Source organism: Papilio machaon, chromosome 12 (assembly GCF_912999745.1).
Source record: "Papilio machaon chromosome 12, ilPapMach1.1, whole genome shotgun sequence".
In the NCBI taxonomy this organism is placed as follows: domain Eukaryota; kingdom Metazoa; phylum Arthropoda; class Insecta; order Lepidoptera; family Papilionidae; genus Papilio; species Papilio machaon.
Genome location: NC_059997.1, coordinates 6,685,069 through 6,702,930, shown reverse-complemented (window position 1 = coordinate 6,702,930; position 17,862 = coordinate 6,685,069). Strand labels below are relative to the sequence as shown.

Genomic DNA, 17,862 nt, shown 5'->3' with positions numbered 1-17,862 from the left:
GTGGACGGAGTCGCCGGCGACAGCTAGTATTGTTATAAAATATACTATTGCATCAACAATTGATAACTCCATTTACGAAGAAAAGTAAAAACTTTGCCATCTTGTAGTTATTGATGTAAAAATATTTCTTTTAAATTATTTTTTGCACTTACCATTATCCCATTCTGAACACAATAATTGTTACGGCACCGGCACACCATAGCATCTGCATTCTTTATATTTTTTTACTCTATTATAGCTAATTTAAATTTCATATTCATCATCACCAAACTTAATCTACATCTGTAGATTACTGCTAATTATTTGCAACATTATATCACTATTTTCATATTTAAGGTACAGTCATTTTAATTTTAAAAGGTTGTGTTCTGAAGATATCACTTTGCCTTGAAGCAATATTTACGAGAAAAGAAAAAAAAACTTGTTGAGTGAATTTTTTTTTTTTGAGTAGTATTGTGAACATTTGATTAAATTAAATAATAAGTGTATCCAAAATGGCTCAAATGATGTATCTGATGCTTACCAGTACTTATGAATAAAAAACTTTTTTAATACTTACCAAATAAAACAGGTGTCGACAACCTTTTACTAAGCGACCTAATTGATTCAAATAACCCACTTTGATTTCGAAAACATATCTCACTGCCTTACTCAATGTCGCTGTTTGGTTAATTAAAAAGTCCTTAAGTGTACGTTTTTCATAATAAATCTACGTTAAATGTTGCCATTGGTAATAAATAAACAGCTGAGTAAGACAAACATCTTTTTTTGTTTTTACTCTCGACTAAAAATGTTGCCGACTCCTGTGTTTTTGTAAATATTTCCATTCTTTAGATATAGTACATGCATGAGAGAGGGAAGGGATAGGAGGCATTTATATTTTATAAAGTGTTTTATAATAACTTAATATAAGGTATAAAAAACTTCAATATAGGAACTATGTCGCCACAGTATGATTATGAACTAATATACCCATTTTATTTAAATCCAACAGTCTTGTTGTATGGTCAGTATTTTAACTAAATAGTTAAATGTACCAGAAATGTTAATACAAGGTTCATATACTGTGTTATGTGTTCAATGTTAAGATTTTTGTTTCAATATAAATTATTTGCTATGTAAAGTTATAAATGTCTAACATATTGTTTTTAAAACTGTTCAGAATTGAGTTATTTTTAATTAATTTCAATATTAAATAGGCTTAAAAAAATTGTATGTCGTTAAAGACAGTGTTTTATGCATTTTTATTAGATTTGCGTTCTTATTTTAACTGTTTAAATTAATTTTTGGATGGTTATATGTTGTGAAACATTGTATATTAATAAACATTTTGTATCAGCTTTTGTTCTGATTTGCAATAAAATATATGAAATGATAGAAAAGTTTCATTCCAATATTGAATGGTTTGACAAATTAAAAAAAAGGAGGTGTCATTTAATTTTTCCTTACCCAGATTATTGTCGAGATTTCAATAATTGCTAATTTCGTATCCTTTGCGAATTTAGCAGTAGTCTGATCAGGTGACCTGTTTGAAGGTCACAAGGTTCACAATAAAAAAATATATATAAAATGGAAGATTTGTCGTAAACATATATTTTTATATTCATACAATGACCAGGTACAGTGAGTTACAGATATTTAAATCAAAAACAAAACAAAAAAAAATATTTTAATCAAAGTATATATTGAAACTGATCCTTTTTTTAAATATCTCAAGTTTACAAAATCTTTTCACCATTTATTCAGACAAATTAAAACAGTCCCATTTCCTTATTGAAGATTTTGAAAATACTAAAAATATAAAGTGTAGTAACACTTAATTTTTTGGAGCTAACATTACGATTGGCAGTAATTAGCCTTAAATGTGACAGCATAACTTTACAACAAAATGTCACTGATAGTTCCCAGTCTATTGACACTTTACAACATTGGCTACAACAGCTCCAACATTCAGCAGTCCTACGTCACATTTAATATCTAACAATAAAATGACAGTCAACAAATCACTTGAGTAATTTCTAAGTTAAAGCCAAAGACACCTTGAGTAGTTTTTATTAATCTACCTACAAAATTCGTTAGTTATCTGGCCTGCAGAGCAATCTGAACCCGCTCAAAGGTATCTCGATAAGCCAAATTCACTAAGTTAACTGTACAATTTGTAGGACTGCCGCTCAGTTTCACTAAACATTAAAAATTAGAAAAATGCAATGAATTTGGAAACTATGATAACATATGTTTAACAATCTAAAATCATGTTTAGGCACAACTGGATAACGTATGAAGCTATTAAAATATACTGTATTGGGCATAAAGAAAAATATTTAAACTTTAACGGAGGCAGCGTACATGACCTCCTGAGACAGACCTTCCGGCATCCAGAATCACAGAAACATTTGCCTAACATAGCTTCTATAAACATGTGTCAAAATTTAATGACGTCAATATAAACTGCCCAAAATAGTGAACACATTTCACTCACCTCGCCGCCGCACTAAAATCTGCAAACATTTGGACGTTGATGCTTTGTTCTATTGCGGGAATACAATCTGACACCTTCCATTTATTGGATACAACACTATCAAACCATAGCAATGTCCGACATCTTAAATTCACATACCTAAATAATATTTTCCCGCAAACATTTCACACAATCATGAACGGATTAAATAACCACACTACAATCACCAGACACTTTTCCATTACTTATTTGCTCAGCGAACAGTCCATGCGATAATAAATTAAAATCCAGTGTTTCTCCCTCCGACTTCTCCCGGCGCCAAACTACTTCGCTGTAAACAAACACACACGCATTCAAAAGTCTATTCATGAAAACTCCAATATAAACATATTAAAAACTTAATACATTAGGAATTTATACAATACAAAGCCCTGTAATTGGGTCAATAGGTGTAATCTACAGAATTTTCAGATGTCAACTCTCAAACAATCCCACGAGGCTTGAACCCTACCCTAAGTAAGGTTTGACTTGGTCTTAGTCGACCACCCTAACCAGAACTTAATTCGAGTAATTAAAAAAATTAAGGAAATATGCTAGTCAGTATTATATCATACCAGCTGCGGTGGCGGGCTGCGCGGTATGAGCTGGTGGAGGCGCGGGGGCAGCAGACGCAGCGGGCGCTGGCGCGGGCGCTGCGGGGCGGCGCGTGTTGGCGGTGCTGCCGCCGCGGCCGCGCGCACCTCGCATCGCCCGCCAGCTGGGGAAGTACGACATGCTACATCAGCAGTGGTCGCTGCTCTTTGTTCACATCATATACATTTATACATCTTACTATACTAATCATACAATATTATAAACTAGCTTTTACCCGCGACTCCGTCCGCGCGGAATAAAAATAATGCACAGAAGATAAAAAAAGTTGCTATGTCCGTCTCCTAGTTCTAAGCTACCTCCCCATCTATTTTCAGCTTAATAAGTTTGACCGATCTTGAGTTATAAATAGTGTAACTAACACGACTTTCTTTTATATATATAGATGTGAATGTATAGATGGATGGATGTTAGCAGGTATCACTAGAAAGTCTTCGGTAAGGATCTCAGTGAAATTTGATATGGATATACAATACAATTTGGAATAACACATAGGCTACTGGTTAAATGTTTATATTCCGCGCGGACAAAGCCAGTAGTTTCACTTATGCTGAAGACACTCACAAAAGGGCATTATTGTTTGTGTATACTTACGGCTGGTGATGTTGGTTGTTCATGTTGTGCATATTGTGCATGTTGTGCATATTGTGCATATTGTGCATGTTGTGCATGTTGTGTCGCCAGTTGGGCCGGCCGCGCCATGCGCCGCGCCTCGCCGATGCCACTCCGAACGTCTCAGAGTTCAACTTGCGCTCTGTCCTCCAGTCCGTCCTCTGGCTGCGTCCCTTCGACCTACGACCACCATAACAATTATTTAAAACTACTTCGTAAAGCTAACAGATGCATAAGAAACATTGCAAAGGTAAACGATGACTTAGTGTGATGAATTACTATGCTTTCTTTTATCTTTTGCTTGAAACTTTCCTTAATCTAGTGAATTTGATTATATCTAAACGACAAGGGTTCTTCTAACGTTTACACTTAGCCTTATTTTTTCTTGGGCCTCTATTAGATTCCTGTAATATACTTGGTACTCAAAAAGTATGAGAACTCTCTCCACCGTACATTAATACATAATTATTACCTTTCAACAGCCTCACAGGAGATGTTATCAAAGAAGCTCTTGTTCTTATCATAGCCGGTGAAGCCAGAAGGATCCTCGTCAACTTCGGGCTCGCCCGCGCCTGTCTCGTTGCCAGAATCATCTTTCTTATCAACTTCACCTTGAACGTCGACCTGCAAACATGTTACAATATTTGCAATCGTCTTGTTTTGCTGTATACAAATTACAGAACAATTCTACTGTAACTTGTAATGAAAATCTATCTCTTCTGGGATTTAACGATATACATAAATGTATTGTCACGACATAAAAAATCTTGACTTAAAAAAATATTTACTTTCTTCATATGACTTATTTTATCTGAGTTTTTATTTCAAAGGTTACATAATTTTAAAGTGATTATCACTTTACAGGTTGAATACCGCCGGCGAAAATCACTATCAGAAAGGCTAAAAGAAAATAAAACTAACCTCAACTTTGGTCTCTCCCTCGGATATCTTGGTCTTGGTAAGTTGGCTGCGCAGCTCTTCAAATTCGGTGTTGGCCTGCTCAAAGTCGTAGTCATTTTCGAACTTGAGCGTGTTCTTATTACGCGGCACGAAACCGCGTCCGCGACCGCGCGCTCTGCCCCGCCACCCACCGCGACCATAGTTCTGACCAGCATACGCACCCGCTGCAAACATTTACATGTCAACATGGATAACATTTTTGTAGCTCTTTTTATACGTTTTTTAACATATTTTTACGTGAAAAGGATTGACTGTTAATATCGAATTTGATGTGGAAATTATTAAAAAAATGCTAAAATTATGAAGTTAATTTATAAAAAAACAATGTGATATAAATTTTTGAGACACCTTAAAACATAACAGAATTAACATCTAGCTAATTTAAAATGGTTCTGAAAAGCAATACAACTTTTAAAACTGAGTAAAAGAAATTACAATGCATTACAATATTACTACAATTACCTGGTTGACGGTGGTTATGCTGTTGCATTTGCTGCTGCTGTTGTTGTTGCACAGGGGCGGCGGGCTGCGGCTGAGTGGTGGGGGCACCAGCGGAGCCCCCGCTGGGCAGGCGCTGGCGGGTGCGCGAGTTGGGCCGCGCGCGCTGCTGTCCCGCCTTCTGCGCCCCGCCGCGCCCCCTGTCGCGCTGCCCAGAACCACTCGCTACCGAACCCACCTGTACATAAATATTTACACCTATGGGGTATGGGTAAATATTATGAACAGTTCTTCAACAAAATTCGGAGATGAAAGTTTTGTAAATTAAAGAAACTGCTGCAGATAAGATAGTTGGTTTTTTTTACAAATAATTACTTAATTTAATAAGAAGAATAATAATAATACTTAGGTCTTATCTTGTCTTATCTTAATTTGTTTGTGTATTTAATCGACAAATTATCAGAACGAAAATTAAAAAAAAATCATTTGTAATCAAACCAAAAACCATCCTAACCATTTTGAAATATACAGATTATAATTTTTAAATATTACCTGAGTACCCTGGTCAGCAGTTGGACTCTTCCTGTGGCCAGCAGGAGTTCCCGAGCGCGAATTATTTTGTTGACATCCACCTCCAATGAGATCCAGCATTGAGCCTAACAATGTGATAGAAAAATAAATTTTAAATATAACAATTAGCACTTAAGACCCATTTAATAGTTACTCAGCAATCTCTTAGTCTAGCTTTCTCATAGTAAATCCTAAGAGGATCCCTTAGTAACTAAATAAATGTTGGCAAATGAAATAACACTTATGATTTTTAGATAGCACCTAAATTCAAATGTTCAATTTAAAATTGCATACAAAATAAGAATGTATAATTATCTTAATTGTCAATGCAAAAAATTCTTTCTTTTTCTATAAAATTTGAGAACTGATATAGACTTGGACATCGATTTTACATTTTCAAAAAAAAAAATAATAACCAATGGAAATATAAAATTGTAAAAACATTTGGTGGTTACTGAAATTTACAAAGCTTATTCTAAAGAAGAAAGTGAAAAAGTAATTATAATAAATTTTACATGACAGATGAGGGTGCATAAAATTTAAAAAATAGAGAAAAGATAATACTAGTAAATAGAAAAAGCAAAGCATAGTAATGAAATGTGGTGGGACCTAAAAATATAGTTATATATCTCTTTTAATAAATAATTTTTTTTTCTATTTAAATTGGACTAATTAATATTACTTAAGAACAATTTATCCAACGCAAAATTATTTATTGCACAAGCAACAGACCAAGGAAAGAAGATGCAGATTGCGATTTTCTCTTATTTATTTTGTAGTTATCAAACACTTGTTAGGTAATTAGTTGGTCAACAGTTATTAATTTAATTTCAATTAATCATTATATAAATAATCTTTAACTGTTATATAAGGCTCTCTTTTGACTCTGTATTAGTCTAACATTAAATTCCATATTTATAGAAACAGAGTATAATTAGTTTGTTATGTACTGTAGGTTTAAAATTTTCTTTTTGCAGGTAGGAATGTTAATAACATAAAAAGATACACAACATATTGTTAATTAGGTTAAAATATATAAAGTCTGTAATATCATTAAAAAATTCTAAAGATGAGGGTGGATGGAAAAAAATGCATGCAGGTTATAATGTTAATGGAATGACAAATCCAATGCTTTGTACATACTTTCTAATACAACTAAATTTCAGTACTGATTCTTTTCAATACTTGTAAGATTACAAAGCATTTATTTGTTATAGTAGCAAAAATCGCAAAGTAGCATATGTATGAAAGCTAAAGCTGACATTTTCCAAATTAAATAAACCTTGGTCTTTCACTTGGTTGCCATGGTGAATCACTCCGGATCCTATTGGAGCGGTAGCTGGCTGGGGCTGTGGCGCCAGGTCCACTGAAGCTTGTGGAGACAACTCACTAGTCTTGTTGAGCTGAGCGTGAACACTGGTGGGGAATCCTGACATCGGGTGGTACTGGGCATATTGCTGCCCCGCCTGACCCACCACCGGGTGGTTGAATTGTCCTCCATACTGTCCTTGAGTACTGCCAGGAGTGAGAGACGGAGGCACAGACATCTGCATGATGGCAGGGTCGTTGGCGATAGTGGGGACATTGTTCAGCACACGAATGTCCTTGATGTCAGATCCACGAAATAAGATGTAGTCATACACCTGAGTCTGTGGTGCCACAGGGAATTGCGTCTCACGATCCTCAGTACCGTATGACCTTACTGTGAAAAATAATAGTTTTTAGAATATGCAACTACATGAAGTAAATAAAAGCAACTAGAGTAATTCAAAAAATTTAAAAGGTGTCATCGCTATTAGCATGATTTTCATGTAAATTCAGACAAAAACAATTATAATAAATTTCATTTTATTCATATTTTTATGTAAACATCAAACTACCATGTTAAGTTATTTTTTTAAAGTTAGTTTATAAAAAAACGGACAGGTTTTTTTATTTACGCATTCTCATAATAACTAAATAATTGTTACATCTTAGTAACATTTACCTCGGTTTCCTATGGTTGAATAAAAAAATTCTAGAAACATCGTATTGAAATTGTTACATCTAAGAAAAACCAAACAGAAGTTGTTAACAGGGATTCGGTATCAACGTCATCAAACTGTTACATCGGTCGGAAAGGCGGGTCGTATAGTTATTGTGAGGGTAGATGGAATTAAACTTGATAATCTAATAAGATCTTTGAAAAGAAATTGTATTCGAAGCAAAAAGGAAAGGAAAAAATGGGTTTCATTTTATAATTGCTAGAAAACTATCCTTAAAAGTCAACAAACAACTATAGGAGGGAAACCAATAGATCAATTTTAGGACCGGCTATTATTACCTGAATTCTAATTTTCATAATAATTCCAGGAATAACAATAGAAAACTCTAAAATAGACACTTTAGGTACGTATTAAACCAATATAGGCAGATATCCTGAGTATCCATTTGTCAACTTACCGCTAGCTAAAGCGATGGTACATTCTTGAGGATCGACGGTAAAAAGACGACCTTCATAGCGGATGTCAGCTTTCGATATTAGGCTTATTTTAGAGCCCAATTCAGGCATTCCAGCACTCATTTTGTCACTTTTAAAATTACTTGCAGATGACAAAGATTTTTACTGATTTGTCGACCGCGATCTAATAGTGAGCAAATAAAATGACTGACGGGAAGTTGGCAACAAGCGCAGCGTTTACAAACCGAAAACCAATTACAAACAGCTGGGAATACAGATTAAAAATGCAGAAGACTTAAGCCGCGTTCACATTTGCCTGACGTGTTGTGTCGTGATGCTTTGTGTCGTGATGGCTACTGTTCACATCTATGTGACGCGTTATGACGCATTTTTAATCAGTTCCGTTATAGCTCTCGGTGAGTTTACACATTCGCAATGTTTTTTCATGAATCATCCGATTCGGATTCAGATTATGAAGAAGATATGCAGTTATTGGCACTGGCAACACTTCTAATAAAACAAAAAAAGAGAAGAAGATATTGGATACATCCAGTAAATACAAAAAGATAGTTTAGTTTTAATAGATTGATCCTTATATTGTTTACATTTTGTATCATAAATCGCTTTATATTGTCGTACGTACTCGATCAGCTCGTCGTCCATACCTTCTGACGCGTCACAACACGACACGTGCGCGTGCACACTAGTCCGACCCGCTGTGTCGTGTCGCTGCTCCGTCCCCCGCACCTCACCCAACTGACGCGGACCGGGATCGCTACTGACGCGACACGACACAAGCCATCACGACACACTGCGTCAGAGAAGTGTGCACGCAACCATATTAATTGTATGAGACCGATACCTTTCTGACGCATCACGACACAACACGTCAGGCAAATGTGAACGCGGCTTTAGTGGATTTGGTTAAAATAGGTTAAAGTTTAACCAAAAATAAGGCATTTAAGTTTTTTTTACAATTTTTGAATACATATTTGCATACAATGTATAATTAAATCATTAAAGATAAATATTTAATAGGACAAAAAAGCTAATGTTGTAAAATGCACCAATACGCCTTGCGCCTCTTAATTGCTCTTGTAACTAGTAAAAAACGAAAATAGCGTGTGATTAAAGTTTTTGCATATTATTTTAGTGCCTGTAAATTCAAATCAAGAGCAATGATGGTATAATAATTCTAAGATAAAGTAAACAAAATACATATTTGTGTTAACTATTGAAAAGCACGAGATCAGTCAATTTGTCGTTTCTCGTTTTCAACTAAGCGATGTAATTACAATCTAAAAATGTTAAAAGTATTGTTCGATCAGTTGGTCATGATTTTTTAAAAAGAGTTTCAAGGATTAGACTCTCATTTTAATTCTAACTATTGGATTTCTTTGGTGAAACGAAACGTCCGTCCGTTACAGATACGATTTGAATTTTCATAAACAGTTTTGTTGATAAAGATTGATAACTGTTAAAAAAGATTAAGTTTTACGTCGATTTATTAATTTTAACACAAACTTAATTAATGTACCAATAGCAATGCATCATTAATAAGTTGTGCACAGCAAAAGGTGATTTGTTTGTTATGATGATGGACACTTCGATTATTAACACCCCTGTTGCAAGGCTGAGTGTTGGCGGGATTAACAGTCCTTTGCGTAGAAGAAGTCTTATAGCACAAAAAAATCGGATACACAGGGAGGAGGTAACCTATTTCTGTGTTTAAAAACATTTTTATGAAATGTTACTGTTATGATTCTAAATATTCATTCACTTAAACGTTTTTCACATAAAATTTGTAAATAACTATAGCAACTGTTAATTCGAGTTTTGAGGCAGACTGAATAGAAAGACTTGAGTAAGCGATAGAAAAGTGTTATTAAATAAAATAACTTTTTGTTATGAACGGCCTCTTCGGAAACCAAAACTTTATCTAAGTCTTAATATTTCTAGGAACGTAATGATGACGACGCTGAGCGTTCATCTTTGGTGGCATCGGAGCGTGCCCTGGTCACGTCGACGCCGTTGGCCTCGCCTGGACGAAGTAAAGACACAATGTCATCATCACCACAAAAAGAACATTTCCAAGGTTGTCTCAAATTGTATGCAGAAAATGTAAGAACGGTTCCAGTTTTATTTTTTTATGTAAAATTTTGATACATTTTTTTTAATTACTAAGCAATATTACCTGTGATCATTCTAAATAATCTTGAAGCCTATACTAAGATATAGCTTACAACAAAAGTCTAATGACAGTATAAAAACTCATAACTGCTAGATCCATAATCCACACCCTTGCTTCATAATATTAAGTACGCATAACTTGTTCCAGTATTCAGAAGTAATTCCAATCCCATATGTTTATAATTTCAGAAAATCAACAAGGATAATGCATGGAACCTTCAGCTGATAGATTTTATGACGTCAATGCTGCGACGTCACGACGCGCGCATGGACAACCTGCAGACAGCCTCTACTGTGGTGGATGCCTCTGCCCGTATTTACTCCTTTCGGGTTGACGCTGTGCACTATGATGTGCTTAAAATGGCTGGAGGACTTAGTAAAGCTGCTCAGGTACATTTACTAAGAATCTAGGATCTTTTTAGTGACCACCATCCTCTAGTCAACAATAATGTTTATAGACAACAAATTAAAGAGAACCGAAAACAGAAATTGAAAACCTTCTACTTTTTGAATTTGTTATAAAATTATAAGACACTAAAATTTTAGTTACTTATTTTAATATTTAATAAAGTTAATAAAAAATAGATAACATATAATTTCATAATTGCATTTTTAAATAATTCCTGTATTCAAGTCAACTAAGCATTTCCTTATTCCATTTCCCACTTACTGACTACCGAATTTCTCTGTGTATGATATTTTTATTGATATTATATTAATAGACAAAGCGAGGAAAGAAAGACGAGAACGATGAGGTGGGTGATGAGCCAGCGGCAGACGACGCGCGGGCCAAGAAGAAGAAGAAAAGATCTAAAGGCGCCATCACAGCTAATCCTGAGGTGTTCAATGGAGACTTTGATGCTAATGATTTCGTTGGTCAGTAATAATTTTATTTATTACTAGTGGTTGCCTGCGATTTCGTCATCTCAGAAAATAAAGTAGTCTATAATATGCCCGCTTGCATCAGCTACCTTCTTGTCAGGTCACGTCATAGTAGGTCCAGGCGTTCTGGGGATTACCCGGAACAAACGCAGCCTTGCAGATAGACATACAGACAAACATTTTGAAAATTAAGAAATAAAGATTTAATGATAAAACAGGACCGATCATCGTGGTGATCTTTGGGGGGAGGCCTATGCCCAGCAGTGGACGTTACGAAGCTGAATAAATAGATAGAAATAAAGATTTTTACGAATTTTAGGAGTTTTTTATAATTAAAAAAGGATAATATAGTATATCTGATACAGTTTTTAATTAATGTTGCAAAATTTTCCAGATCCATTTTTCGAGAGGCTAGCGGCTACCACGGGTGATGTGACCTCATCGAATAGAGCCTTTAACGCTACCTTACCAATACATGACAACACATTAGCACTTATTTTAAGGTAAATCTGTCAAATGGTAATATTATCGTTTTTATATTTAACTAGCTGTTGCCCCTGACGTCGTCTGCGCGTAATTAAAAGAAAACTTAATTAGTTGGATATTTGTTCTTCCAGATTGTTGTAAATCTATGCCAAATTTCAGCAAGATTCTTCCAACAAACATCCATCCATCCAAACTTACTTTCGCATTTATAATATTAATAAGATTTCGTCTTGTTACTATCTTGTATGAAATGAAGCATCTCTCATTTGCATTTTAAATTGAATATTGTTTTACTTCTATAATTTGTAATGGTCGTGGTCGTTAAATGGACTGCTAAAATATTTTTTTAAATACAAAAAAAAAATTGCAATTTGTTATAATATATTTTTTTACATTTTCAGAACGGATACTCACTATTTGGAGCTAATAAAAGAGAATGAGTCAGATCATCTGGAGTTAAAGGAACACATCACATTGCCAGACAAGCTGCTGTCGGCTTTCACCAGCTCGGACCACATCTGTGAACCTTTTGCTGCATTCTCCATCAGTAACTGGGACCCGGACACTGAGTATACGTAAGTTATACTGCTATTCAAACTATTTCTGCAAATTTGTAAAATTTTGTCGAAAAAAAGATTCATATGTATTAGATATTAGCTGTCGCCCGCGACTCAGTTCTCGCTGAATTAAAAAAAAAAGTAATAAGTAGCCTAATGGTGTTTTTCCCAATTATATTCTACAAGATATGTTGAGCAGTTCCGGAGATATCTTCAAACAAACATCCATCTAAACTTTCGCATTTATATTATTAGTATGATAAAGCGGACATTACAGGCAATTTCCTTCAAATATTTTAACTATAATTGTTTAGTTTGTCACAAGTGTCAAACTAGACAACCAAAACTCAACTAGTAGTAGAGATTTCAGAGTGTATGGTTTGATTTATAATGTACCGTCTCTTGGTATACATATATGTATGTGAAATGTCTGTTTGGTTCGGGTTTTGGCAGGCAACTATGAGGCATTATGTGTTAGAGCTTGAAAGCTAAATAAAAAAAGCTCGTTAAATAGCTGAAAATATATACTATAATATATAAACACAGAAGACGGGCGTGAAGTGGAAGCAATTCCACGTTTCGTCTGATGAGTGTGGTACCGGAGGATTTTAGTCCTCTTTCCCTTCACAATCTTTTCTTATTAGAAAGGAGGGAAGGGGAAGTGGATTTGGCGGAAGTGGGACGCATAGGAAGGAGAAATATCCTCTTTCTGTGCGTCCCCTTCTCCATTGATTAAAGATAGGCAACGCATCTACATTTGCGGATGTCTATGGGCAACGGTCGCCTCGCTATTTCGGCGAAAAAAAAAATTTTTTTTTGTATAATTCTTTTCAAAGCGGTCAGAGGTGATCGGTTAATTTTATTAAATATATTTGTTAAGTATTTGATTAATTGTGGAAACTTTAACATATTTAATAGTGAGAACCGTGTTAACAACTGGGTGGAGGAGCGACTCAATCTGTCTCAGCAGGCGCTTGCCTTCGATGTCAACGCTGAGGTGGAGCCAATACCTTACGATGACGCTCACAACGATTTATTTGGTAGGTTTATAAATAATTAGCTGTCGCCCGCGACTCCGTCCGCGCGCAGTTAAAAAAAAAATGGGGGGGGGGGTGTGTGAAAAATAGATGTTGGCCAATAGTATTATAATTACTAGCTTTATTAAAAATTTCTCCAACGGTGATCTTCAATTTTTTTGTCTGCTATAAATATCGAATTTCGAAATTAAAAAAAGTAAAAAGTATCCTGTATCCATCTTCTGGTTTTAAGCTACCTTTTTAGGCAAGGTTCAGTAGTTTTTGAGTTATAAATAGAGTAACAAACGTGACTTTCTTTTATATTTTTATTTAAATTTGGAAGTCAATGATACCATGTTGTATTAAAAAGGCTATAACGAGATCCAATAGACAAGTCAATTATCTAAATATTATGATGAAGTAAGCGATATAAAGGTGTGTGTATGTTCAGATGAGGAGCCGCTGGGCGGTATCGAGAGCGAGGAGGAGGCGGATGTGGCGGTGGCGGCGGCGGCGGCGGCGGCGTGCGCGGCGCGGGGCGCGGGCGCTGCGCGAGTCGCCGACATGCGTCCGCAGGTCGCGCGCGACTCCCGTCTCGAGTACTCATACTGCGGGGCCATCGTCGCCGCCTGGGCCGGACCCGCGCACTGGAGACTGCGCAACAACAGAGGTACTTACCAACGACATTGTTCCACATCATCTACTACACTCAAAGAACCCTCATTTTTCGTACACCAAATCGTTAAATAGTTGCTTAACAGCTATTTAAGTGTAGATTTATCATACTAATCTTTAACAAAGAGTTAGGAATAGTTATCAATTAACAACTATAAGTGCTGGTTTGTACTTTGCTAGGAAAACAATGTAAAAAAAAACTGTAAATCTTGAACTGAAAACTGAAAAGAATGGCAGACTTTTGTCCATGATCAATGTAACATGTTAATGTCAGTAATGAAATGATCAATATTCCAGCCTCGAAGCTATCGGAGCGTACACAATCAACGGCGACAGGTCGTGTGATGGTAGAGAAGAAGGCGGCGAGGAGCAAGCGACAGCTGGAGTTCCTCGGCGCGGGGCTCGCCACTGACTGCCGCCTGCCTCCCACAGCAGAGTACGAGCCCGCACAGCCAGCCAAGATCACCATCGCCAGGAAGACCCTCGCCACAGGACATACATGGAATGAAGCTAATTATAAAACACCCATTGATAGGTACTTGTCCAAATTATATCTTAATAAATCTCGGTAGCAAGCACAGTTGGGCACAGTTAATCGAAAAGTTAACTTCGTTAATCGTTCATTTCCATTATAAACTCGTTCGTTCACCATTCGAGTCGGCCAACATAGTTGAGCTTACGAGTGTGGCGTGGCGCGTAATTTAAACAAAATGACAGGACGTCTCCAAGTTTCTGATGTAACGATTAACGATTAACGGACTAAATTAACGGAAGTTAACAAAAGCGTTAACACTATTTGAAGTTAACTTAAAAGTTAATCCGTTAAGCAAAATGTTAACTCCGTTAAATTATGATTAACGGATTAACGAGTTAATGCCCACCTTTCGTAGCAAGTTAGCTTTGTCGCCAAAAGCCTAAAATATCTTCGATACCAAAAAGAAGTTGAAACTTCAACCAAAATTTACTCGTAAGAACGCTCACGAAAGAACTTAAATCCTTCATATAACATTTTAATATCAAACATTTCTTCTGAATCAATAATATCTAACTGAAAATTATTTTTTAACATCAAATTTTAAAAATAAAAAAGTTCTAAAAAACTTTAATATCATATGTTAGAGGTTTAGACGAGTCCCACTTCTGCAAGTTGTTCGTGCGTCAGAATGTAACGCTGCGGCGGCGCCGCGCGCTCTGTGCTAGCGCAGTGGGCGGTGTCAGTGTTGTGTGCGGGGCTGCCGGGGCTGCCGGGGCGGAGCCCGAGCCCCTCGCAGTCGACGATGTGCGCGACTACGACTACAACAACGAGAACGACGCCTCCTACTGCCCTAACAGTGTACCCGTGAGTTTAATCACTAATATCAACATGTACGAAGTTTTAGTGTGGGTTTCTACTGCTGTAACATGTTTAAAAGAGATGTTTTTTAAGAGAATAAGCGGTATCAAAATATGTATTTTTGACGTGGAAACCTAGCTTTAATAGTACATCGAGTTTAATTTATATTTTACTCTTCTAACAACGCTTTCTTGCAGACATCAGACTACTATTTCAATAATTACTATTTCTATGAGCGATTTATATTCTCGCTTAGTGGAAAACTGGTCTAAATGATAGTATATATATATATATATAGGAGGGTGAGGAGTGGGGCAATGAGGAGGGTGCGGCGGCGGGAGATCCTCACGACCAGCTCAAAGCACAGGAGCCGGAGGAGATCGGAGACATGCTGGAACCTCCCACTAAGGTACCAATTATAATGTTGCTTATACAATGTAATTTTGTGCTTGAAGTTTTGCAAACACACATAAAAAAACATAATCGAATTGATAACCTCCTTCTTTTTGAAGTCGGCTAAAAAGACGAATTGCAAAACATTAAGAACTAGCTTTTTCCCGCGACTCCGTCCACGCGGAACAAAAAATAGAAAACGGTGTAAAAATTATCCTATGTCCTTTTCCTGGTTCTAAGCTACCTGCCCACCAATTTTCAGTCAAATCGATTCAGCCGTTCTTGAGTTATAAATAGTGTAACTAACACGACTTTCTTTTATATATATAGATAAAGTTGAAAAAAAAATGTATGTTTTTTGGCGATATTAATCAGATAAAAAAGTTACACTTTTGCAATTCTTTTAGCCGTATTGCATTAGGTCTTGTTCTATCTAACCAGATCGTTCACATAATATCTCTTGTGTATTTAAAAATCTATTAGGAATAGCCAATCAAAAGTTTTACTTATCTCCGTGTCGTGTCCGCAGGTGGCAAAAATCTTTATACCTTACGCGATGAGAGCGAAAAAAGTCGACATGAAGCAACTGAAGCACTGCACTTGGAGGATGTTGACAAATAAGACGAAAGAAGGTGAAAAGGAGGAGGTGACGCCGACCACTTTCCTCTCGGTGTACTCCCGCCTACCCACAAAGTTGTCCACCAACATGCGGGAGTCGCTCAGTATACCTCTAGCTTTACTCTCAGTGTTACATCTCGCTAATGAGAAAGGACTTATACTAGAAAAACATGATGATCTGAAAGATATTGGTATTATAGGACTTATAAAATAAGTACAGTCGAAACTAGATAAATGTGAATCCAAGGGACCGTTATTTTTTCCCTAATCCAGATTTGACTGTACATTAGTTTTCTGTTGAATACTCTTTGATTGTACTATTTTTTATGGAATTTATGTAGATAAGTTTTTCGTTGCATAAAATATAAGAGATTCAAAATACTTGATATTTTTTTTATTATAAATATAAAATATGTATTAGAATAATGTCGATCAAGAACTGTTTGTCTTGTTAATATATATTTTTTATTCATATAATCTTAACTAAATCTTTAATTACCATAATTAATGTTATTGTTTAGCATTTTTTTATAAATTTTTAGATCACAGTTCAACACAAAAATTGTCTAATCTATATATATGAAAGAAAGTCGTGTTAGTTACACTATTTATAACTCAAGAACGGCTGAATCGATTTAACTGAAAATTGGTGGGCAGGTAGCTTAGAACCAGGGAACGGACATAGGATAATTTTTACGCCGTTTTCTATTTTTTATTCCGCGCGGACGGAGTCGCGGGTTAAAGCTAGTATAATATATTTTTATCCGAACAATGCCAATGGACATTTATTCAATTATTTATTATATCGCAGCAACGTATTTATTCCCGGAAAATGCAGTCGTCTTAGAAATTATTAAATATCAATAATTATTTCATGTTTTCTATTTCTTTATTCTATGCTAATGTTTCGACGTCTTGTAAATATTATGTCAAATAGATTTAACATTGTACAGATGTTTTTGTGGATTTTTTACAAATTTTCTTTTGAAAAATAAATGATTTGTGTATAATTTTTTATTTATTTATCTCTGACTACTTCAGGAGGATCATATCGATGGCACATAATCGAATAAAGTGGCGGAAATAAAAAAGAGCAAAAAGGCTTTATAAAAAATTTATTTTCTACAACAAATAAACAATATGCGAACATAAAATATACATGAAATGTGAGAACTGAATTTGTTTTTAAACGAGTTTAAATACCTCCGTAACCATTTGGATATATTGCTTATTTATTTTTTTATGACAATCATATTGAAAAAAAAAAGTTTAATATTAAAGTGTAACACTTAGAGGGAACATTATCAATTTTAAACAAAAAAAAAATCACCAGGAATGTAAATATCTACAAAGAGGAGCTGCAAATTAACAGTAAAAAAAAACTTAAAAACTAATCATAGACAAGTTAGCTTCGTAAGCCGTTAAAGCGAATATTAATACGAGTATTTATACAAAATTCGTAAATGAAGCGAAATAAATTTTTAGTTTTTTTATAAAAAAAGATTTCTTTCACAAGTTGAATGAGGGAATAAAATATAGAAACAATGATATTAACAGTACTTATATAAATGTAATAGGTATGT

The 17,862-nt window shown here is 35.3% G+C and overlaps 2 protein-coding genes across 4 annotated transcripts; one reads left to right on the top strand and one right to left on the bottom strand.

Moving 5' to 3' along the window:
- Positions 1–1,701: 1,701 nt before the first annotated feature.
- LOC106718314 (protein LSM14 homolog B-B) lies at positions 1,702–8,365 on the bottom strand. 3 transcript variants are annotated; one of them, XM_045680402.1, is made up of 9 exons: positions 8,132–8,365; positions 7,080–7,391; positions 5,672–5,775; positions 5,144–5,357; positions 4,643–4,845; positions 4,194–4,345; positions 3,704–3,901; positions 3,073–3,233; positions 1,702–2,789 (listed from the first exon to the last, which is right to left on the bottom strand). In XM_045680402.1, exons 1-9 carry the CDS (start codon positions 8,250–8,252, stop codon positions 2,782–2,784), a joined length of 1,473 nt encoding a protein of 490 aa, XP_045536358.1. In that variant the 5' UTR covers positions 8,253–8,365; the 3' UTR covers positions 1,702–2,781. The 3 variants fall into 3 exon arrangements, with proteins under 3 accessions (XP_045536358.1, XP_045536356.1, XP_045536357.1); XM_045680400.1 differs by having other exon boundaries at positions 6,972–7,391; positions 8,132–8,364; XM_045680401.1 differs by having other exon boundaries at positions 3,073–3,215; positions 6,972–7,391; positions 8,132–8,364.
- Positions 8,366–9,577: 1,212 nt separating this feature from the next.
- On the top strand, positions 9,578–16,526 carry LOC106718332 (condensin complex subunit 2). Its single transcript, XM_014512388.2, has 12 exons — positions 9,578–9,840; positions 10,089–10,250; positions 10,509–10,709; positions 11,042–11,195; positions 11,596–11,704; positions 12,089–12,262; positions 13,163–13,284; positions 13,712–13,930; positions 14,233–14,470; positions 15,055–15,274; positions 15,567–15,677; positions 16,191–16,526. Exons 1-12 carry the CDS (start codon positions 9,721–9,723, stop codon positions 16,491–16,493), a joined length of 2,133 nt encoding a protein of 710 aa, XP_014367874.2. The 5' UTR covers positions 9,578–9,720; the 3' UTR covers positions 16,494–16,526.
- Positions 16,527–17,862: the final 1,336 nt, after the last annotated feature.

Excerpts from the sequence above, each read along its gene's own strand:
- LOC106718314 (XM_045680400.1), bottom strand. The coding sequence starts at position 8,252 with ATGAGTGCTGGAATGCCTGAATTGGGCTCTAAAATAAGCCTAATATCG. Across the intron at positions 3,902-4,193 it reads TCCTGTGAGGCTGTTGAAAG|GTCGAAGGGACGCAGCCAGA; the intron begins GTAATAATTATG and ends TGGTGGTCGTAG. Across the intron at positions 3,234-3,703 it reads AACAACCAACATCACCAGCC|CATGTCGTACTTCCCCAGCT; the intron begins GTAAGTATACAC and ends CTGCTGATGTAG.
- LOC106718332 (XM_014512388.2), top strand. The coding sequence starts at position 9,721 with ATGATGATGGACACTTCGATTATTAACACCCCTGTTGCAAGGCTGAGT. Across the intron at positions 11,705-12,088 it reads ACATTAGCACTTATTTTAAG|AACGGATACTCACTATTTGG; the intron begins GTAAATCTGTCA and ends TTACATTTTCAG. Across the intron at positions 13,285-13,711 it reads CGCTCACAACGATTTATTTG|ATGAGGAGCCGCTGGGCGGT; the intron begins GTAGGTTTATAA and ends GTGTATGTTCAG.